The sequence below is a fragment of the Rutilus rutilus genome, assembly GCF_951802725.1.
Source record: "Rutilus rutilus genome assembly, chromosome: 15".
In the NCBI taxonomy this organism is placed as follows: Eukaryota; Metazoa; Chordata; class Actinopteri; order Cypriniformes; family Leuciscidae; genus Rutilus; species Rutilus rutilus.
Genome location: NC_140220.1, coordinates 13,056,490 through 13,081,485, shown reverse-complemented (window position 1 = coordinate 13,081,485; position 24,996 = coordinate 13,056,490). Strand labels below are relative to the sequence as shown.

The following is a 24,996-nucleotide window of genomic DNA, read 5'->3' as shown; positions in this document are numbered from 1 at the left end:
AGGAAACCACTGGTGCATATGGAGACAATAACCGTTGCTATAAATGTGTGAACTTGTTTTTCTTCTCTTTCTGCCCAGACATTCACGACCGAGTCTAAATGACAGCTTGTGTGAACTGAATACATTCAACACTGTCACAAAAACCATGAACTACAACAAGCGTGTAGATGGGAAAGAAATGCACATTCATGGGGGCTGCTGCACAGCTGATACTAATCAACTATAAAATCATAAAATATGGATCTCATTCAACGCATCTTATTTTAACACAGTAGGAAACGGAACTCACATGGCGCTGCACTACGTGGGTTTAAGACACATGAACTTTGCATACAGTACATGGTCCATTCAGCTGAGCAACATGAGAGGGGTGAACGCTCATTCACAACAACTGTGCAACACCACATTGCATTTTTAACTGCATGTCCTAAATAATGCTTCTGTGCAGGCAATACAATTGGCTATGGATGGATTGGATATGCTGATGATTTGGAGAAGACAGCTGCAATGTTATGTGGTGATATATTATAATTTTTTTTCCTGTCATATGTCTTCACGGTGCCTCTGAATGATACATACTTATTGCAATGTAAATATTGCACTATATTTACATAATTATATTGCCCTAATAAATTCATAATTTATTCATTTGACCCCTGGGCCATCATTATTGGTGGCGAAGGCTCTTGGACAAGTAATTATCACAATGATAATGCAGATGAATCATTGACAATGAGGATAAATGAGAAGCATCATTATGATATTTAAACTTTTAACTAAAACATACTGTTGACAAAAATACTCTACTAATAACACGATATACTGTACATTATTTAATATCCTCTTAAACTGTCTTAAAAATGTCACCTTAATATACAAGAAGCTAATACACAAAGTAAAAAGTACAAGTCAAGTAATGTCTTTAAAATAGTGAATACCTAAGTATACTCATATTTCACGAGCTCAGTTTTCAAATATTTGGTTTGTTAAAATCAAAATGTAATTTTTTTTGTCCTTTTAGACAGCCATCAACTGAAGCATTATATTCGTCAACTAAATTTAGTATATGCCATGTCAAATAATATATTTTGCATGATGGAACATCACGTAACATCTAGATGAATATGAATGAACCTGTTGACAGTTTTTTTTATTTTTATTAAAACATTTGAGAAGGGTTTTATCTGGCTGACTGTGACTTTGCACATATCTAGTTAAGAATTCTGCTGTTAAACAGTAATTTCTGACATTACCCAGCAATGTTTACTACAGCGCCTGTGTCTATCAGTATTTCTATGGAAGTCCATTGTCTCTATGTTCTCTCCCAATCAATGACACTCAACCTACACACGAATCAAACTAATGTACACACGGGTGCTCTGTTGTTTGTTCGGGGTTTTTTTTTCAGAGAACTTGGAAATTGAAAAGAGCTTGGAGCGAAAGCTGTAACAACACCCAATATGGAAAAGGCAGCACTAAATGCACAGAAATTTGAGACTAATGCTGAACTCTATTTAATTAATCTGAGGTCAGTAGAATCTGTATGTCGGAACAAATACTTTAATGGAAAATAACGAGAGCATGAGCTCACTGTTGGTTGGTTGCTAAGAACACTGGGACTAATAGTTGACTCTGAGAGCCATACTCTTACAAAACAAAAATATTTTTTTGGTAACTGTTATTACAACGGATCATGCTTATCAGAATGACAATATCCTGTAAAATAAAATACACATTTTCGGACACAAGATATACACTGCCGTTCAAATGCTTTCGGAGAAGAAAGGTTTCTTAAATGTTTTTGAAAGAAGTCTTTTTGACCCCCCCAAAAAAGTAAAAATAGAAATATTGCTGTTTCTATTTTAATATATTTTCAAATTAAAGTTATTCCCGGTATGGCACAGCTGCATTTTCAGCATCATTACTCCAGTCTTTAGTGTCACATGATCCTTCAGAAATATTCTAATATGCTGATTTGCTGCACAAGACAAAATTCTTATTTATTGATATCAATTTTAAAAACAGTTTTTGCTGCTTAACATTTTTGTGTAAACAATGATAACATTAAAAAATTTGTGGTAAAATTTAAAAAGAGAGAGAAATTAACACTTTTATTCATCAAGGATGCATTAAATTGATCAAAATTGACATAAAACATTTATAATGTTGCAAAAGATTTCTATTTATGTATATGCTCCCAATGAGCCAAAATAATGAGAAAGAACCAAATTGCTTACCACAGCTATGCAGACGACACACAGCTCTACTTAGCCCTATCGCCTAACGACTACAGCCCCATTGACTCCCTGTGCCAATGCATTGATGAAGTCAACAGTTGGATGTGTCAAAACTTTCTTCAATTAAACAAAGACAAAACTGAAGTCATTGCGTTTAGAAACAAAGATGAAGTTCTCAAGGTGAACGCATACCTTCACTCTAGGGGTCAAACAACTAAAAATCAAGTCAGGAATCTTGGTGTGACAATAGAGTCTGACCTTAGTTTCAGTAGTCATGTCAAAGCAATAACTAAATCAGCATACTATCATCTGAAAAATATTGCAAGAATTAGATGCTTTGTTTCCAGACAAGACTTAGAGAAACTTGTGCATGCTTTCATCACCAGCAGGGTGGATTATTGTAACGGACTCCTCACTGGCCTTCCCAAAAAGACCATAAGACAGTTGCAGCTCATACAGAACGCTGCTGCCAGGATTCTGAGCAGAACCAGAAAATATGAACATATCACACCAGTCCTCAGGTCTTTACACTGGCTCCCAGTTAGATTTAGGATTGATTTTAAAGTATTATTACTGGTATATAAATCATTCAATGGCCTAGGACCTCAATACATTGCAGATATGCTCACTGAATATAAGCCCAACAGATCAATCTAAACATGGCGAGTCCGCTTTTAGCTATTATGCCAGCCGCAACTGGAACCAGCTTCCAGAGGAGATCAGACGTGCTCCTACTGTAGTCACATTCAAATCCAGACTCAAAACACATCTGTTTAGCTATGCATTTACTGAATGAGCACTGTGCCACTGTTCGTCCGACTGTTTGTACTGTACTGTATTTTTTTTTTTTTACTGTTTTAATTTTTTTAATTATTTTAATTTCTTCTATGTAAAGCACTTTGAATTGCCATTGTGTATGAAATGTGCTATATAAATAAACTTGCCTTGCCTTGCCTTGCCTATTTAATAACTGCTTTAATATATTTAGTAAATAAATGTAATAAATGCTGTTCATTGAACTTTCTATTCATCAAAGAATCCTGAAAAAAGTATCATCATTTCCACAAAGATGTTAAGCAGCACACCCGTCTTAAACATTGATAATAATAATATAGCTGCGAGCAGCGATTGCGGGCCCAAGCCGGTGGCACCGCCACCCTGGTGCCTTTAGTTACACTAAAGCCACCAGGGTGGCGGTGTCACCGGCTTGGGCCCTCCATCGCTGCTCGCATATATATATATATATATATAAAAAATAAAATAAAATAAAAGTAACAAAAAAAATATATATACACATTATATATATATATATATATATATATATATATATATATATATATATATATATATATATATATATATAACAAAATAAATAAATAAATATAAATTTAATTTATTAAATTAATAAATTTAAATATAAATTTAAATATAAATATTTATATATTTATGGACGCACACCATATATATATATATATATATATGGTGTGTGTCCACGGCGAGGAACGGGCAGAGAAGAGCAAACGTTTTTTTGTTAATTCCTACTTCCATAGGAATTCATTGAAAACGCTCGCTCTGCACCATTATCCATGTCAGTGCGCACGAACATATTTTACTTTCGTTTTTAAGTTAGCAATTCAAAAGCCCCCAGCGGTGTCACACGTTGATTAACCGGTGGTAAAATATTCCTCACCGTCACATACCTAGTATATTTTACATAGATACAATAGGCCTACCTGATTTTGAACACAAGAGGGCAGTATAGCACTATGAATGACATCATTTATTTATTTTTTTGGACTAAAAAAACATTCTGGATGTTTTTAAACTTAAACAATTATTAAATTGAAAAAAAAAAAAGAATAAAATATAACTTTGACTCACAATAGTTACATACATGTGATCGGCCTCTTACCATGAACACACTGCTGAAGTTTCATCAAGATCAGTTAATGTATGCAGAAGTTATAACACTTCGTTTTTATCTTTTCTCGCCATAAATTCGTTTCCTCGCCACGGCCAAACCGTTCGAGATATCAAAAATCCGTCCGCAATGTAGCATCCTCAATGTCTTGACTTCATGCTGACTGAGTTTGGAGTCGAGTGGATGAATTCTCTAGGAGGAGTACATCAAATTCCACAGCATGCGTTTTTCAAACAACCCATAATAGCCGACTTCCTGTTGGGTGGAGCTAATAACTTAGAGTGCGGAAGTTGTTCGGCCCGATGAGATCTATATGTGTACCGAGTTTCATATTAATTCATGCAAGCGTGTTTGATATATGGACCAAGTTTTCAGAACGTGTTCAAGGGGGCGCTGTTGAGCCCCCCTGCCACGCCTGGGTACCAGCTTCAGCTCGGCCCTGATGGCCACGAGTTCTGACCTGTGTGCAAAGTTTCAAGAGTTTTTGAGCATGTTAAGTGCCCCAAAAGCCCCTGAAACCTTGAAAAACAAAGATTAAATGGAATAGACAAAAATATCGGGTAAAAATAAGAGGGTGATTTCAAAGCATTTTGAAAGTGGCAAACTTCCTGCTGCCAGTTGGTGGCGCTATAACTTTGAATCACAATAGTCACATCCATGTGATCGGCCTCTTACAACGAACACACTGCGGAAGTTTCATCAAGATCAGTTAATGTACGCAGAAGTTATAACACACTTCCTGTGTCCCATTATTCGCCATAAATTTGTTTCCTCGCCACGGCCAAACCGTTCGAGATATCAAAAATCCGTTCGCAAGAATTCATCCTCAATGTCTTGACTTCATTCACACCGAGTTTGGTGGCGATCGGATGAATTCCCTAGGAGGAGTATTTCACATTCCATTGTATGCGTTTTCCAAACAACGTATAATAACCGACTTCCTGTTGGGCTGGTGTAATACTTAAGGTGATGATACACAGGGCAACTTTTTGAGCAATGTTGCTGGGCAATCTTGCAGAGCGATTGTTGCTTGGGCACTTTCCCATTGAAAATGGGCAATAAATTTCTATCTGGATAATTTAGATCGGTCGTGGGCCCTGTGTCTCATCTGGTTGCCCGTTGACAGCAACATTGCCCAGCAACATTGCTCAAAAAGTTGCCCTGTGTATCATCACCTTTAGAGCACAAAAGTTGTTCGGCCTGATGAGATCTATATGTGTACTGAGTTTCATATTATTACATGCAAGCGTGTTTGATTTATGGACCAAGTTTTCGGACACCATTCCAGGGGGCGCTGTCGCGCCCCCCTGCCACGCCCGGGTACCAGCTTCAGTCCGGCCCTGATGGCCGCAGGTTCTGACGTGTGTGCAAAATTTCAAGAGTTTTTGAGCATGTTAAGGGCCCCAAAAGTGGCAAAAAGGCAAAAAATAATAATAATAAAAAAAAATTCCTTACGAAAACAATAATAATAATAATAATAATAAATGTTTTTTGAGCAGCAAATCAACATATTAAAATGATTTCTGAAGAATCATGTGACACTGAAGACTGGAGTAATGATGCTGAAGATTCAGCTTTGCCATACCAGGAATAAAATACATTTTAAAATGTATTCAAATAGAAAACAGTTCTTTTAATTTGTAATAATATTTCACAATATTACTATTTTAACTGTAGTTTTAAATAAATAAATGCAGCCTTGGTGAGCAGAAGAGACTTGTTTTAAAAACATAAATCTTACCAATCGCAAACTTTTGAACGGCAGAGTAGGGGATTTGACAATTATTGCTCTAAAATTATTGTTTGTGAAGAAACATACAAACATGACACTCCTTCACCACCATTATTAATCCCTTCTTTAGAAATCTGGGCTCTTCTCACCAATGAGTCTCTCTCCTGTTTCTACCATAACACCTTCTCTTCTTCGCTCAACTATAAACAGCCTAATTTCTCACATTTGGGTAGGGCTTTTCGCTGATGTCAGGACAGCACATCTGGGAGAACACATGCTTTTGTTTAGGGAACCATTTGATGAGTAAATACAGATCCTTGGTCATTCAGGTTCCCTTTCTCCCTTTCTTGTTCTCCATATTTAAAGTCACAGCGTGTAATTTCTACATGACTAGCACTATTAAACTAAGATTATGAGCAAACAGGTTTCCAAAACAGGAAATCCCACCCCAAACACATGCTATTGGTTGAGCCAGTGTTGCCATGTTGAGACACTCAAACAAACAGAGCAATGTGGAAAATGCTGCACAGCCACACTTTCTTTTTTTTTTCCTTTTGAGAAAGTCAATCAATATAAAGTTTTGGGACAGGAAATAACACACAGCAGCTATAAGTCCCTGAGCAAATACACTAGAATTAGAGACTGATGCAGTACTAACCATTACTGAGATTCAGTGCTATTACTGGGTTTCTTCCATACTGAAATTACACACATCTGCACATTAAACGTCTAAAGAAGGATAATATTTTATCACAATTATACGTTACTGTTACAATAGCACAAATGTCCTTTCCATTTATAATTCTTGGAAAGTCTGAGGAATTTTTTTACAGTGAAAGGCTTAAATAGACTACCATTCAAAAGTTTATAATATTATAAAAGATTTCTACTTCAAATAATTGCTGCTCTTTTAAACTTTACTCATAATAGAATCTATAAAAAATGTATCACAGTTTCCAAAAAAATGCATAATGAATATAATAAAATAATGTTCTTGAGCACCAAATCAGCAGATTAGAATGATTTCTGAGGAATCATGTGGCATTGAAGACTGCTGAAACTTATTTTAAATTGTACCATTTCATAATGTTGTTTTTACTGTATTTTTGATCAAATAAATGCAGTCTTGAGCATAAGAGACTTTGTAACTTAGTGTAAAAAACAGAGACAGTAACTATATTGAAACTATACTGAAACAATATTGTCTGTATGAATACAAAGATTACACCTAATTTAAAGGGGTCATGAACTGAGAAATCATTTTCATTGAGCTTTTAACATATAAGAGGTCATCATACTGTAAGAACATCCTATAAGTTTCCGAAATGAAAACTTCCTTGTTAGTCCAAAAACAGCTTTTATTGAAACCAAGCCCAGCGAATGACTCGTTGTGGAATGTGCCTATAGGTGAAAGACCACCTCTGCTGAAGAAAATCAACGAATTCATCATTGCAACTTTGGCCCCACCCACTGGCGTGTTAGTGAGATGAGGAGAGAAGAGCACAGGATCACTCACTAGACAAAAAACAACATTACCTTCTAAAGGATCCTAATGCTAGGAATATGGTTATTTGTTTTCAACAATGTGAATGTCTCAGTTGAGCATTATTTATTTGTATTCGAAACATTTCACATTATTTGGTAAATCAGTCACAATTTCGGTGCAGGTTTTGCAAACAGACTTTTATGGACTCAACAGTAATGCGACAACATGTAGGTAACTGTGTTAATTAATCAGATGTTCTTTGTCTATGTGTCAGTAAATCAAACCAGTGACTAAACAGTCAACTTCACATTGTTTTTCATAGTAGGATGAAAATAATCTGTATTTAAACTGATTAAATTATTAAGAAAGCGAACAAAGAACGCAACAATCGCTGGAGCTGTCAATAAAAAAATGAGAGTTTTTCAGTGACTGAGTTACGGGCTCTCGCCAAAACTCCAGTTATAACAAAGTCCATTTTACATATAGTCTTTGGTTATAATCAACGAAATCTCTTATTAGGGGTTCAAGCACGAAGTGCTGAAACCCTATTGTAATAGTCCTGATTTTTATTATTTTTCTTCTGCCGTAAAACGCATCGTGCAGCCCAAACTGTAAGTGCTGGAGACTTGAAACTTGGCCAGATGTAAGTACAAAAATCGAGGAGAGGTTCAGAGAGTATGACCCCGATTGGCCTATAGGTGGCGCTATAGCAATCAAAAGCGCGAAACTCATAACTCCAAGACCGTATGTCGTAGACTCAAGTGTCTTATATCATTGGAAAGCTGGACTCCTGAAGAACAAAACGATGGACATCTCCGATTTCATTTCCGGTATGCAAGTTTTTCCGCCATTTAGAATTTTGTCAAAAAACTACTTTTGCAAACTAGTCCTAGGTTTGTCGCCCAATCGGAACCAAACCAGTGCAGAAATGTTCTCTGGAGTCTGAAGATCAATAATTATAGAAATAAAGTTGAAATTTCGATTCATGGTTGCAGAACGTTGTGGGAGGAGCCTATTTTACTAAAATGGCTATAACTCGAGAAGTAAATGAGATATCTTCACCAAACTTGGTACACATGTGTATGAGTTCAATCTGGGGCCACAGTAAAACAATCGTGACGATTGAACACTAGGTGGCGCTATAACATGAAAAAAACATGAAAAGAGCTATAACCACCGATTGAGTAAGAAAATTAAGTAAGAAAAGCTGTAAGTCCGATTGACTTGAAAATTGGTATGCAGTGTCTTGGTCCAAGGTGCCATGTATGTCTATGAGGACATTGGCGTATCTCAAAAAACATGGCTGCCATCGGCCAATGAAGTTGAGCACCTATTAGACAAGGTTAACGGAGGCCGATCGGAACGAAACTCGGCAGGCATGTTCAACTCTAGAGGCCCTAGAGGTCTGTAAGAATTTTGAAAGAAATCGGCCACTAGTTTTATGGCTCTGTAACCACGTGGTGTTACACTCATCCACACAATATGCATATCATTTGATAGATCTCCTCATCCTGAACAACTTTGCCTCAAGAACCATTGCTGTCAATCAAACCGTTCATTAAATATTCGCGAACATGTTAAAAACCTACTTTTGCGAACTAGTCCCGGAACCAGACCAGTCTAGGACAATTCTCTGGACTCTCTAGATCAATAATTATCAAAAAAACTTGAACTTTTGCATTTGTTTGGCTGTAATAGGGTCATTTAGTCAATGGGCATGGCAAAATACACTAAAAAGCCTATAAATCCTAAATGAAACTCAGAACTTCACAAAAATTGGTGAGCATATGTGACATAACATCATTAACAAGCATGCAAAATGTTATGGAGATCGGACCATAGGTGGCGCTATAATTGTTAAAAATCTTTAAAACCATATATTTCCTATGGTCAATCGCCTGTATTGGCTATGAATGGTGTTTTCCATCTATGATCATATAATGTTCATACCAAAATGTTCGAAATCAGTGCAGTGCAATTCTCTGGACTCTCTAGATCAATAATTATCAGAAAAAGTATAAAAAAGGTAAAAATTTAATTAATAATATAGCATATTAAGCCAATAAGTGGTATTTTACTGCCCCCTGCTGTCATTTCATCATACTACTGCCTAATATTGTTATATAATTCATATTTAGACTTTATAAAATCATTATTTAACATTTACAATCACATTTTGTCAAAATTCGTCTATTGGAATATTATTATTGACATTTATGTCACATTGAGATACTAGAAACAAAGTAAAACGGTGGCCGCCATTTAAGCCACGCCCCCCAATACAAATTCATTCATAACTCGAAAACGGAATGTGTCTGCGCGCTCAAATTTTGATGGTAAGGACCTCTCTGGGCTCTTGATCGAAACATGTCGTCGCGGGCCTCGGGAGCGCGCCCCCCCGCGGATCGCTAGTCCGCAGGACCCCTGACTTTGAACGGCCGTAACTCCCGACTCAGACCACCCCGAACCTTGTGTGGGAGCTCGTCGGAAAGGGCCCGCCCTGGGCTAGCTTCGATTCAAATGTGGTGTAATTTGCCCAGGGCATTCCAGAGATAAAAGCCACAAAATATATGCATTTGAACGGTCATAACTCCCGGCCCCAATTGCCCAAAAACACCTTGGTGGTCTCATTCAACAGGGCTCCTGAAGCACTATCTATGCTCTGAGTTTCAGAATTTTTCGCCTTCTGGTTCCCGAGATATAAGTGAAAAACCAAATTCCCATTCATTCATTCATTCATTCAATTCAACTATAAGATAGAAGCTGTAATACATACCACTGTTGTCCACTAGAGGGAGCAGCAGGATTACACCATGGATTACACATGATCTTTTTATTCGCTTTCAGTATTGGGAAACAAAAAAAATGCTTTAAAAAGCAATCTTTTTTATTATGATCTAATGGTATAGGGCTGTAGCTGTCGATTATTTTAGTAATCGAGTATTATATTCAAGTAATTGGATAAAAAATTGTGGTAAAAAATAGATTCAAGTAAACAACAGCCTTTAAAATGACTTAAAATACAAATATTTAATAACAAGCAATAATAATTGGTTCAAGTAAAGTATCAAAGTAAGTAATTATATGGGTTTTATTGAACAACACTGTTAAAATATACCCATGTAAAATAAATGATATAAACTAATATAAACATAACTTATGTACATAAATAACAAATGCCTGCAGAGGGCGCCAGCGGCCTGGTTGTTGTTACACTAAGGCATTATCAAATCCTTGTTTAATATTGGCCAAAACACATTTAATTCAAATGTCAACTTAAACTTTAATATTTGGCCACTTCTGTACGATAGAAATGCTACAGCCACTGTAATTTCTTGAACAAGAACATGTGCACATCAAAACATGCAAACTCAGAGCGAGAGTTTAAACTTTTATTTTGAAATCGCGATGAACAGCAATTCGAGAAACCGAGAAGCAGTTGGAGAAACCCGAGACGCACTCCACAAATGCAGTGAGGAAAATAAGTATTTGAACACCCTGCTATTTTGCAAGTTCTCCCACTTAGAAATCATGGAGGGGTCTGAAATTGTCATCGTAGGTGCATGTCCACTGTGAGAGACATAATCAAAAAAAAATAATCCAGAAATCACAATGTATGATTTTTTAACTATTTATTTGTATGATACAGCTGCAAATAAGTATTTGAACACCTGAGAAAATCAATGTTAATATTTGGTACAGTAGCCTTTGTTTGCAATTACAGAGGTCAAACGTTTCCTGTAGTTTTTCACCAGGTTTGCACACACTGCAGGAGGGATTTTGGCCCACTCCTCCACACAGATCTTCTCTAGATCAGTCAGGTTTCTGGGCTGTCGCTGAGAAACACGGAGTTTGAGCTCCCTCCAAAGATTCTCTATTGGGTTTAGGTCTGGAGACTGGCTAGGCCACGCCAGAACCTTGATATGCTTCTTACAGAGCCACTCCTTGGTTATCCTGGCTGTGTGCTTCGGGTCATTGTCATGTTGGAAGACCCAGCCTCGACCCATCTTCAATGCTCTAACTGAGGGAAGGAGGTTGTTCCCCAAAATCTCGCAATACATGGCCCCGGTCATCCTCTCCTTAATACAGTGCAGTCGCCCTGTCCCATGTGCAGAACCCCCCCCCCCCAAAGCATGATGCTACCACCCCCATGCTTCACAGTAGGGATGGTGTTCTTGGGATGGTACTCATCATTCTTCTTCCTCCAAACACATTTAGTGGAATTCTGACCAAAAAGTTCTATTTTGGTCTCATCTGACCACATGACTTTCTCCCATGACTCCTCTGGATCATCCAAATGGTCATTGGCAAACTTAAGACGGGCCTTGACATGTGCTGGTTTAAGCAGGGGAACCTTCCGTGCCATGCATGATTTCAAACCATGACGTCTTAGTGTATTACCAACAGTAACCTTGGAAACGGTGGTCCCAGCTCTTTTCAGGTCATTGACCAGCTCCTCCCGTGTAGTTCTGGGCTGATTTCTCACCTTTCTTAGGATCATTGAGACCCCACGAGGTGAGATCTTGCATGGAGCCCCAGTCCGAGGGAGATTGACAGTCATGTTTAGCTTCTTCCATTTTCTAATGATTGCTCCAACAGTGGACCTTTTTTCACCAAGCTGCTTGGCAATTTCCCCATAGCCCTTTCCAGCCTTGTGGAGGTGTACAATTTTGTCTCTAGTGTCTTTGGACAGCTCTTTGGTCTTGGCCATGTTAGTAGTTGGATTCTTACTGATTGTATGGGTGGACAGGTGTCTTTATGCAGCGAACGACCTCAAACAGGTGCATCTAATTTAGAATAATAAATGGAGTGGAGGTGGACATTTTAAAGGCAGACTAACAGGTCTTTGAGGGTCAGAATTCTAGCTGATAGACAGGTGTTCAAATACTTATTTGCAGCTGTATCATACAAATAAATAGTTAAAAAATCATATATTGTGATTTCTGGATTTTTTTTTTTAGATTATGTCTCTCACAGTGGACATGCACCTACGATGACAATTTCAGACCCCTCCATGATTTCCAAGTGGGAGAACTTGCAAAATAGCAGGGTGTTCAAATACTTATTTTCCTCACTGTATAAATGATAACAGTGCAACTATGAAACACAAACTGCGTCCGACTTGCGTTCCCAAATGCACTTATTGGAAAACTAAACAAACAGCACTGCAGAGACTGAGTTTGCTTGGAGCAGCGTTTACTGTGGACGGAGCTGAGGTAATTTTAACATGTAATCTGCACTCTTCTCTGTCAAAAAACAAACAAACAAAAAAAACAGAGGATATATTTATTTAACTGAATCACAGCCTTTGTGATTTCACAATAGCACTATGCTATATTATGATTGTAAACACTTCCGGTATTTTGCCGATTACTCGACGGGTAAATTGCAATCGAGGATTTTTTTAAATCGAGTACTTGACTCTAATCGAGGAATCGTTACAGCCCTATACTGGTAATATAGTTTTATATTATTTTTACTGTTTTATTATTAATTATTCTTATTTCTTTTTATTATTTTAATTTATTCTATGTAAAGCACTTTTAAATTGCACAATGCGATGATGCAAAAAGCACAATGTAAATTGCCATTGTGTATGAAATGTGTTATATAAATAAACTTGCCTTGCCATTATTAGATCACAAAGAAATGCCTATAGACAATTAAATATATTTTCTCAATAACATATCCCAAAAACATTGAAAACATATTTGTATTTGTGTGTGTGTGTGTGAGTGTGTGTGTGTGTGTGTGTGTGTGTGTGTGTGTGTGTGTAAGCATGCATTATTGAGTTAACAAGGAAAAACTGGTTTGCTTTAGTGCAGAAAACTGGTGAAAATCATGAAGTTTAAAGTGAAAGTGAGCCAATAAGTGGTCTTCTAGTGCCTCCTGCTGGCCATTCTACTTATTAATGAAGTCTTTTCACATGTGCTTTTGCATCATTCATACTTAGACACTAAAAAATCAATTATATAAAAATAACTATTATAACAATTATATTTTGTCTGTGTTTATCACTTCATTTGCACTGACACTTCACATAATTGCTAGTAATGTGGTAAATCATAGTAAATCTCGCTAGAAACATGGTAAATCATAGTAAATAATACTAGAATGTGGTGTATCATGGTAAATCATGCTAGAATCCTGGTAAATCATTCTACAATGTGGTATATCATGGTAAATCATGCTAGAACATGGTAAATCATGGCAAACTATGCTAGAAGAGGGTAAATCATGGTAAACCATGATAAATCATGATAATCTATGGTAAAGCATGCTAGAATGTGTTATATCATGGTAAATCACGCTAGAACATGGTAAATCAAGGTAAACCATGGTAAATCATGATAAACTATGGTAAATCTTGCTAGAATGTGGTATATCATGGTAAATCACGCTAAAACATGGTCTTTTCCATCTATGGTGTCAGTGGTTAAATGCTTGCTAAATAAAACTTGATGTCTTTTGATGCTTTTATGCATAAAGGCCTTAAAGGCCTTAACTGCTTGAACCCCGATAAATGCTGCTAGCAGCTTTAATTTACATTGTGTTTGCACTGTAATGAGTTGCAATGACGAGATCGATGCATTCACGAGCTCAACATGTCTGTAGTCGGCTACAATGCTCATCACTGCAACATTTCATGCCACAATCTAAATATAATGCAATAATCACCACTTTTCACAATTAGATTAGCTGTAATAGTAAAGACGAGCTAAAAGTTTCGAGAGAGTTCCACATGTAATACTAGCTATGTGAAATGCAAAGATGTTAATGCTGCCAATCACAGCAGTGGGTGTTTACACTGAAGTCTCACAGCAGACACGCCTCTTAAAATATACTTGACATCAGATTTACAAGGTAAATCATGTTGGCTTGCACCTCAATCTTTTCCCAGTTTAAAAAAATTGCTGCATGGTCTCTTTATTTTACAGTCCTTTGACACAAAAAAAAAAAAACATTTAATGTGGAATTCCACAAAGTCTTTTACTTTCACTGAAACTGAATCCTCATAGCAGCTCTTTTGTATCTGGGATAACTGCACAATAAATTGGGATGTGCAAAAATATCGGTACAAAAAAAGTTTGGGGTCAGTATGTTTTGGAATTAATTTTTTTTTTTGGAAAGTAAAAAAATGAATACTTTTATTCAGCAAGGGTGCATAAAATGTATCAAATCTGAAAGGGAAGACTTTTACAGGGTATTTCTACATTAAATAAATGCTGTTCTTTTGAACTTTGAACTTTCAATAATAAATCATATTTTAAAATATATTCAAGTAGAAAACGGTTATTTATAGAAAACTGTGATCATTTTTCACAATACTTCACAATACTTCTTTTCACTGAATTTTCGACTAAATAAATGCAGCCTTGGTGAGCATAAGTACTGAAGCCCTGAACCCAAAAAAAAAAAAAAAAACGAATATTCCTAATAGTCATAATATTTTTAGAATAACGTCAAAATTACGAGAAGTCTTGCGTAGAAGTTTGTGTGTCTCTGTGTGTGTGTGTGTGTGTGTGTGTGTAAAGAAATGCACTCGTGAAGACGAACTGCCTTGGACATGGATCTAAACAAAATAGTAGCTTTTTACTTGTATCTGGGCTTTCAGCAAAAGGAAATTCTACAGGTGCTAATCTACCAACATGGCATTACCATTTCTTTTAGGACGTTACAAAATATATTGGAATAGACTTTACAGGCGAAAACACTTTTCAGACTGGATGGAGTTATCCCGCTTTATATCTGAGGAAATCGCAGGATCCGCCAAATGATTGGATACAGAAAGATGCACTTAAAATGTATCCAGAAAGTATTTACGGTGAAGAGGGAGACAGGAAAGTTACTGTTAAGTGTTCTCGACCTAGTGTTCTTTCGTTGCCTATAAACGAGCACGAAAACAAGTAGGCTTCGAGTCAACGTGCCACAAAGTTTGGACCAGGATTGTGGTACTCCGGTGGAGTCTTTGTGCTCGTCTATGGCAACGCCATGGTAATGCCATGTTGGTAGATTAGCACCTGTAGAATTTCCTTTTGTTGAAAGCCCAGATAAAAGTAAAAAGCTATACTATTATATTTAGATCCATGTTAGAAGCATTTCGACTTCACGAGCGCATTTCTTTACAAAAAATTAATAAATAAGAACTTCTATGGAAGACTGTATTCTCGTAATTTTGACTTTATTCTCGAAAATATTTTGACTTTAAACTCGAAATGCTAGAATCTTTTTTTTTCGTTGCAGTTCAGGGCTTCCTGAACTTTTTTTCAAAAACTTTTTTTTTTTTTTATCTTACCAACCCTAAATTTTTTAACGGTAGTGTACATATTTTCCAAAAACAACTAGTTGGTGAGTTGCCTAAACAGTTAATTGGCTAAAAACTGAAAAGCAATGCAAGCTGTCAGCACATTTCCATTGCTGTTAAAAATATTAAAATGGAGCAGAACTCCGTTGGTGGACATTTAACAACTAGCTGAATGACAGCGGACTGTTGCCATACGCCGTGATGATTCCCATTCATAAACCACAAAATAAATCAGCAATTTAACCAACTTAACCAATTTAATACCATATTAACAGGTAATCTTGACAAATAAACTGTGTTTTTGCAAAACTTAAGAATTCTGGCAGTAGAAACTTACATCATCCTCATGGGTGGAATTCTGCAGTGTCATTGCGACCATAGGAGATGCTGTTACCGGGGCAACAACAGATATGGATCTGTCCTGAGCCAGCGTTGGCACAGTGACAACACGCGTGGGCACTGCCTGAGGCGTCTGAAGCTGGACAACCTGAGTGGGCCGAGATAGCAACATTTGTTGACCTGCAAGAGAAACACATTTAGTTTAAACACTTAACCATTCAAATAAATTAAGAAATGTACTGAGAGTCATGTTTTGCTGTTATTTTTCTTCACTTTTTATTGATCTCCATTAATCTCAAGACTCTGCAAGTAAACTTTTTACAGCACAGACTTGTTTAATAACCCCAAAGAGCGGTTTTAATCATAAAGGAAACAGTTGTGCCAAGCACCATCCTTCACCCAGAACAAAACACGTCACCTCCAGGTAACACAGACAAACACAATTTGTCAGGAATGACAGGTTGCTGTTGGTGTTGAGTTAAATGAGAGGAATTCGCTGCGGCTCCCCGGCGGGGTTCATTCCGAACGACTTCCATTCTCTCAGCCACCCACTGACTTACCCATTAGTCTTCCGACAAACTACAATTAACCTTGCATCAAATCTCTGCGGTTAGCCAGAAAATAATTACTGTAGCATGAACGCAATCAGTTCAAAGTGCACTTCAGCTATGTTTCTCACAGATGGATTCAATACATACATTATATATATATATATATATATATATATATATGTGTGTGTGTGTGTGTATGTGTGTGTGTGTGTGTCAGTTCTCTCTTTTTCTAATGAGAAAACAAGAAAAATATTCTAGTGCTTTGTGTGACATACAACTTAAACAGTATTGTCACGCAAGGCCTTATTCTGAGAAACCGTACATACAGTTCTCAAAAACTGAGTGAGAAAAGTGATTGTTTGGAAACACTGGAGTCCAGTGATTTGTAAAATCAAGTCTAGTGTTTTAGATCAGATGATTACAGGATAAAATTTGAATTCAGGCTGCTCTTGCTTTCTGCTCCAGTGTTTCCAGGTGTGTGAGGTAAGTGTTTATACTAGCCATGAGGAAACGGATACTGCAGCTTGCTGATTCCTGACAGCCATAGTTTAACACTCCAGACATTAAACAGAGTCACCCATTTCATCAGAGCAGTCTGTGGAGAAATCTCTTTCCTACTGTTCTCAATCACAATAAATCAGCATTGATTTATATATATATATATATATATATATGATATAGTATATCGTAGTATATAGTATATAGTATATGATATAGTTTATGATATAGTACAGGTCAAAAGTGTGGAAACTTTTTTTGAATTTTTTATGTTTTTGAAGTCTCTTGTGCTTAAAATACAGTAAATATTGTGAAATATTATTGCAATTTAAAATAATGTTTTTCTATTTTAATATACTTTAAAGTATAATTTATTTCTGTGATGCAAAGCTGAATTTTCATCAGCCAGAACTACAGTCTTCAGTGTCACATGATCATTCATAAATTATTCTAATACGCTGATTTGATACTCAGTTATTATTAATTTTGGAAACAATTGTGCTGCTGAATATTTTTTTTTGGAACCTGTGATGCTTTTTTTCAAGGTTCATTGATGGATAAAAAGTTAAAATGAACAGCATTTATTAAAAATATAAATATTTACTATCACTTTTTAGCAATTTTCCACATCCTTGCTAAATAAAAGTATTAATAATTTCTTTCCACAAAAAAAAGAAAGAAAGAAAACACCCAAACTTTTGACCGGTAGTGTATATTGTTACAAAAGATTTTTATTTGAAATAAATGCTGTTCTTTTTTAACTTTTTATTCATCAAAGAATCCTGAAAAAAAGTATTCAGCAGCATAATTGTTTCCAACATTAATAATAAATCAGCATATTAGAATGATTTCTGATATTCATGTGACACTGAAGACTGGAGTAATGATGCTGAAAATTCAGCTTTGCATCACAGTAATAAATTATATTTTAAAGTATATTAAATACAACTCTAAACCTCACATAAAAACAATCGGTGAGAAACCAAAGTGTGAATGGCTTTTTTCAAAAGTCAGAAACAAGCAGCTCATACAAATACTTCGATTCTGCTTTTTCTAGGACACGTAACAGGGCAGAAAGGTATCTTAACAGCAGTTGAAGAACAATTCCCAGTTTGCTTGAAGAGAGACTTTAAAATGAGATGCCCACCAGTAGCACAAAAAAGTTGATGCTTTGCGCCATCTGCTGGTTTTCTTATGCATGAACAGAGCACTGCAATACACCTGAAACATTTAACCTTGCAAATAAACAAATAAAAACGAATAAAAATGTGAATAAACATACCGAGACCTGTTATTACATATAAGACTTTAAAAAGGTTTTTTTTTTTTTTTTTTTTTGGTGGCAGAATAAGTGACTGAGGTTTTTTCACCTGTAGGGGGTGCTGGCTGAATAGTGACAGGTGGAGGTTTCACCACAGGTAGAACAGTGGTCTGGAGAGGTTGGATGATGATGGTCTTAGTCTGAAGCGGGGCTGCAGCATGGGCGATGGGCATCGTGGTAATGAGTGGTTTAGGCTGAATGGAAACCTTAGGGCTAACCTGAATTGGTCTCTTCGCTGGTTGCAGAGGCTTTGCTGTGAGAACAATTTGACTGTTAATCAACATTATTATAAAAAGTAACTGTTCAAATAAGGAAATTAGGGAGGTTTCATAAATTAATGTACTTCACTTACCTTTTGTCGGATTGGTCCTCTTGGAAGGCTTCCTCTCAGTGAGTGCCTCAGCAAAACCGCTCGAGTCAGAACAGACAGACAATGGAGAGGGCTGAGAATGCCATGAGACTGGAGACAGCGCCTCATCCTGAAGAAAGCATATTTAATAGAATAAAAAAAAAACTATTTTCAACACATGAAAAGTATAGCAGCATTACAGTTAGTTAGGTCTATCAAAGAAAAGCCATCCGTGCCCTTAATAGAGAGATAGAGAACTGAAAGTGCACTCAAGCATGGGAATTCTGGGTTGTGAATCCAGATGGCTAAAACTATGCATATCATTACTTAACTGTTTGCACATATCCAACGACAGATCAATAAAACCATAACACACTACAGAACACCTGTGATACCCCCCTATTCTTTAATGTGTCTTCAGTCATTATCTTGCGTCTGACTTTAACTGAGCTATGCGAGTAATTTTTTGAAACATGTTCAAAATAGCTCAACTTTTAAAATGCATTGAGTATCCAATCCATTGTTTAGTTTTATTCATTGATACGTCTATTTACTGAAAACAAGAATGTGTCCTATGAGCATGTCCCTTTACAGGATGTTGCATCATTCAGAACAGAACAGAATGTTAATAGCAAATAACTATAGCAAATATGTGGCATGTTAAATAATTCACTGACTTTAAACCGCTTTTAAAGGTTTTTAGTTCCTTTCTCATCAAGTTTCTGAGGTGACATTGAGATTCAAGTGTTTAGGTTTCCACTGAAACAATGTGTATGTGTGATAGTGACATTTCAGTTTTTCTTTGAAACCTTGAAAAGGACACTGTGATTTAAAAAAAAAAAAAAAAAAAAGCCTGGACACATCTCAGTGTGAGACATTAATTAGTTTGATGATGTGCTGAGAGCTGATTAAGACATTCGTCAACACAGTGGAGACTTAATTAGACACCTGATTCACATGGGTGTATGTGTGTGTCAGCCCTCTTGATCTCTGAACTACAGCTGGCAGGACCAGTGCAGCCCAAACACACTCCATCTGGGCACTGGATGGGCATCTGACTAATTAAGTCATTAAATAAAGGCAGAAAAAAGAACTGTATCTGTGTGTATATATCAAAAAATAAAATACATTTAAGGAAATAAAATAGAATAATATTTTTACTTTATAAATATATAAATACAATAAATATATTTTAAAATAAATCAAATATAATTGTATTGCCTCTTTTGAAATTCCTAAATGTTATATTAATGTTATTATTATTGCTATCCGTGTATGCTGATATATGCAATAAATAAATGAATAAATAATTGTGTGCACGTTAGTTTGTCTGCGATTGTAAAAGGTGTGGAGTTCAAAACCACTTTGTTTTGGGAGTGTGTTTGACTCACATGTGTGGAGTATGGTGAGTGGGGCTCAACTGACGCTGGTGAGGACGCTGAACTGAGTGTATGGTTTGGTGACAGAGAGTCCACGGTTACATCACCATCTGTGAGAGCAGACAGAGAGAACAAGGACAGAAAAAAAAAATCCGATCTTTTACCTGGACACAGTGACCCTCGAATGGTGACTGTACATGTACTTTTAAACATTTTGCTTTGGTGATATTATAAACATTTCTCAAAAATATTACGGTACTCTGACCTGCTATAGACGTTCAAAAATAGTCATGTCCAGTCCACAGAAAACTAAATTAATACCTGATCGAGGGCTACTCCACACTGGGTGCTCAATGTCAAAGTTCAGGTCAGGAACAGAGGTGTCCTAAAGAAGGAAAGATCCACAATGCTTTTGATTCATGCTTAATTACTGATGTTTTTCAACAAACCTGTTTACAGCTAATAACAAGAGCTGGACAGTCTTTCAAAGAAGAGTGTTTCCTTTACGAATGCTATTTAAAAAAATATAGATATATCAAATTCCAAGAATTGTGTGATCCGGTGTGACCTGTTTTGACAGATTTGACTTACATAGCCTACACTCTCCACCAGCGCCTCCAGAAGCTCGTCAGCATCCCCAAGATCCTCCAGATCATCAAACAAACTGATATCTGCACAAGTACAAAAGACAGTGTCCTGAACTTAAGTATGACCTAAGGCAGGTTAACTCAAAACAAAGAAGAAAAGAAAAGAAACAAAGTGCTGAAGGCATGAGAGCAAAACAGGAAACATATCAATTTCATAAACCTTCTTTTGTGTCCAGGTCAAGCAACCATTCACCCTGAGGCATTGTAAAACAGGTAATTTGGTTTCCATTCCAGTTTCTTTTATATGTTAACCTAAACCTTACTGACACACTGTGATTAACTAGTATAGTATAACTAGACCATGTTCACAAGACAATCAACATAATAACTTACAATCCAAAACATGTAGTGATGAACAGTCGAATAAACAAATGTGTTAATATTTTTAATTCAACTAACGTTACTTAAATTGATTGAAATCTTAAACCGAAGCCATAAAAACAACACTAAGGATGAATGGGAAACAACTTCACCAGTCAGTTGACGAAATCGCAAACAAACCACTATATTAAGTCGCTCCAATATGAGTTTGATCTAAACACAAAGATATTTTGCTGATCGTAAATCTAGTAGAATACGTCGGTAGTTGACGCTTCTCGAAAGCAGCACGCGCTGTTTCTAGAAAGTGTTTCTTATCTTACCCCACTCTCCATCCTGATCGATGGAAATGTCCCCTGCTTCCTTATTTATCATCGACTGATTCACAAAATCTAACATCAAATCCGACGACATTATGCCTTGAACACATTAGTAACGTTTAAAAGTGAGTCGGATGACTGGTTATAGATGAGATCTGTGTGAAGATGTAAACACGCATTTCCCGATTCTGATGAAACTACATAACAATAATGCAGCAAGTACACGTCTTGTTTTACGGTAACTCTACGGGTGCCGGAGTGGGTCTATGTCAAGCACAGGCCTGTAAAAGACTGTTGTTTTTCATCTCTACGCCACATGGTGGCAGTAGACAATAGACTGTAAAAAAATAGACTGTCTGCTTTCCAGCAATTCTGTTCTTTCAAACAGTTCATTTTAAAGAACCGGTTCAAAGACTGATTCAACTGGCACATTATATTAATTAATACGTTTTTGGCGTTGTAATAAAATAGTTTATTAAAAGCAACTTTTTTTCTTATGCGTAGGCCTATATTTACAGTAGCCTACGTTTTAATTGTCACTTCGGCTAAAATATATATTAATATATTTTAATAAAAAAATATGTAGGCCTATTAGGCGCATATTTCGCCTAATTAGTAGCCTAGCCTAAAATCTTCGGTTCACTTCAGCAATGGATCAAGTCCGATACAATTAGGCCTATTCAATCAGAATTGTCCGATTCCTATTCGTTCAGGGCTGCGTTTCTTAAAAGCATTTCTTAAATGTTTCTTAAAAGCAGACCACTTTGTGAAATGTTTCAACTGATCAACTGAAAAGATTGAAAAGACTCAGAAGAATTAGTTTGCCAATCAGACAAATTAATGAATGCACTGGAAAACCGGGTTGACATTGCATTGAGGATTTGCATTGCAGTGTTCAATTGACTTTTGTAGGCTATACCGTTTTTTTTAAACCCATGCTTTCCACAGGTTTCCAAGAGCATTGATTGCAACTCTCAGTTGAAAGACCTAACTAGGCAAAACAATCCAATTACTGTAGCCTATTAGAGATAGTATATTTACAAATATAGACATGTAGCCTAGTAGGCCTATACTGCCTGAAAGCTGACACTTTGACATTTGACTATGTGAACTATAAGCCAGCCTTGGCCACTGGATGTCCTATTTAAAGCATCAGTGTTGGATAAAATAAAAGATGCAAGATATGTAACAGCCTATTCAACAAAAATTATTGTCATTTTTTGTGGGTTTTTTTTGGAGTGACAGTAGAACAAAATATATACAACAGAACGATAAGCAGGCTCTAGACTGGAGCTACTAATTATGACTGTCAAACTGACATAGGCTACATAACATTTTGGAAAAAAATAGGAATATTAAAGTTGTTTGGTAAAAACCAACCAACTGAGCTGTAGAGTATAACAGGTTGCTTATTCATAGGCTGTTCATCTTTTCTCGTCCTTGTTAAGATACTGCATGTCAGACCAGCAGGTCACACTGGCTGGTTTGAAGATCTGGAACAGGTGTTCATAGTCATAATCTTGTTGGTCTTCCCAGGACATTGTCAGCTTAACCTGAGGTGGTCTACAGCAATCTCAGCTGGATCTGAACCTCTCTCACACTTTACCCATGGAACGTTCTTGTGTTTTCAAAAAACCTAAACCTATCGTTTAACCTACAATTTAAAATGTGGCCATCAATTTATCCAAAATTCAAGCAAGCTTACTGAACCAATTGAGTAGGCCTAAAGTCGAACAAGTCAGTTTAAAAAAAAAAAAAAAAAAAATTTGCTATATGAATATGGGTGAGGTTTTTATGTTAAGCCATGTTAAGCACAAAAAAAAAAAATTATTCATTCATTCCAAGTGTTTTAAGATAAAAGCATTCAATGAGTTCAACTAATTTGTGTGAGTGGGTTCTTTTTTGTGTTTTAGCCAATCATGAACCAGTATGGTCCATTCAGGTTAATTGTGTATAAACCCACCAGCCCCCTCACACAAACTGTCTGAGTATTAACAGGTTAATAAAATGCATGTCAAGAGCATCCATTTGGAATGGATTAGAGCTTTGAACACCATGTCTTTATGTTGCCATAGGAACTATGCTGAGGCTGACTTCAGGTTTTCAAAAGATAAAAAAAAACAAGCAGGCAAAAAAACCCTTCATTTTTGGGGGGTCATAACGCAAGTGAACCTTAATTTGAGAATGTTTGTCTATTCTTATATTTGCCCTTGAAAAAAAGCAGTGAATAATGCAATAAAAGCAGAGCATAGTACAATTTTAGAGATTCCTGCTGGAAAACAGAAAATATATCAAACCGAAGGATTCACAATTCCATAAAATCACCCCCACTCGATTTCTGTGCATTCTTGCATCTCTGTGGGTGTTTTAACTCAGCAGTCATCAGGAGAAAGCTTCAGTCTGAAAAAAAAAGATAGAAAAGAGCATAAGAGAGTAAGCAAACAGACATTTCACAAACATAGCCCTCTGCTCACTTCATCTTTTGTTTGCGTGATGGATATCCTCTGAGATTGATGAACACAGTTGTTGAGCATTGTCTCCTCAAAGCGCCAACAGAAGAGGATCACTTATCATCTCAGCTTGTGTGAGGGGGATTTGTGTTGGATTTGGAGAACAAATGAGTGGAGTGTAAAGTAGAAGGACAGATTGAAAGGAGAGCGTTTGCACATGGGTTGCCAGTTTCAGGAATAGAAAAACAATTCATAACATGCACGAGTGTCAGAGAGAAATGTTCAGTATTCACACACTGACACAAACTTGTAGGTCTTCATCCTTTGGTTTGTGTCTGGGTGTATGATGTAGAGTTAGCAGGTGGCCTAGGTCTGGTGTGCTGGGGGTGGGACGTGGCTGGGACACATTGTTTGTCTGGATGGGTTAGTGAATACAAAGGGATTACTGCATATGGTTTGGCTCACTGACAGCTCTGACCGTGTGTGTGTGTGTGTGTATTTGTTAGTGTCTTAGAAAGAGAGTGTGTGACTGATTATCTTTGAGATAAGAAGGCAAAAGAAACATGATGGAGGTTAAAAGGGGCAGACTCAGAGCAAAATAAAAACAAATTAAATAAACAATGTTGAAAAATTCATGTCGTTTCTATGGCAGCTAGTGTTAAACATGTAATCAACGTGACATGCCAAATGTTCGACATCATACTTTATTCACATTTTGCATTCAGCAAATTTATTATTAGCATGCCACAAGAAACTGACCGCAACTTGTTTCCTCGTGTTTAACCCAAAATGGCTATAATAAAATAAGAGAACCTGAGTGTAAAGAAGAGGATAACAAATTGCAGGCCTTACACCATGTGCCACCATTAAGCCCACACAAAGAGAGTAGTGACAAATGACCGTTTTAATTCTTCGGTTTGACTTTAATAAATTAACATGGTCTAATAGACTTAAGGAAGGGGGTTCAAACAGAAAGCCTTGATTGGTGTGAGATGGGTTGGAATAAAAGCCATTCATCTTGTTTACCATGGTCTTGTGTTCTTTAATAGGTCATTTACAATGAGGGGACAGAGTATGTGGGGGTTGTGGGATGGGGTGGGCTTATAGAGGGAAACTAGAGGGAAGGGCCTTGTGAAGTCACTG

The 24,996-nt window shown here is 36.6% G+C and overlaps 1 protein-coding gene across 1 annotated transcript in view; it reads right to left on the bottom strand.

The window, feature by feature from the left end:
- The window catches only part of atf6 (activating transcription factor 6), a 51,954-nt gene extending 30,183 nt beyond the window's left edge, over positions 1–21,771 (bottom strand). Inside the window, exons 1-7 of the mRNA XM_084432804.1 lie at positions 21,407–21,771; positions 20,710–20,789; positions 20,440–20,503; positions 20,131–20,228; positions 18,743–18,869; positions 18,440–18,643; positions 16,019–16,200 (exon numbers count right to left, since the gene is read on the bottom strand). Of these exons, the coding sequence (XP_084288930.1) occupies positions 16,019–16,200; positions 18,440–18,643; positions 18,743–18,869; positions 20,131–20,228; positions 20,440–20,503; positions 20,710–20,789; positions 21,407–21,497 (846 nt within the window). The 5' untranslated portion in view covers positions 21,498–21,771. The remainder of the gene's footprint in view (positions 1–16,018; positions 16,201–18,439; positions 18,644–18,742; positions 18,870–20,130; positions 20,229–20,439; positions 20,504–20,709; positions 20,790–21,406) is intronic.
- Between the last annotated feature and the right edge of the window lie 3,225 nt (positions 21,772–24,996).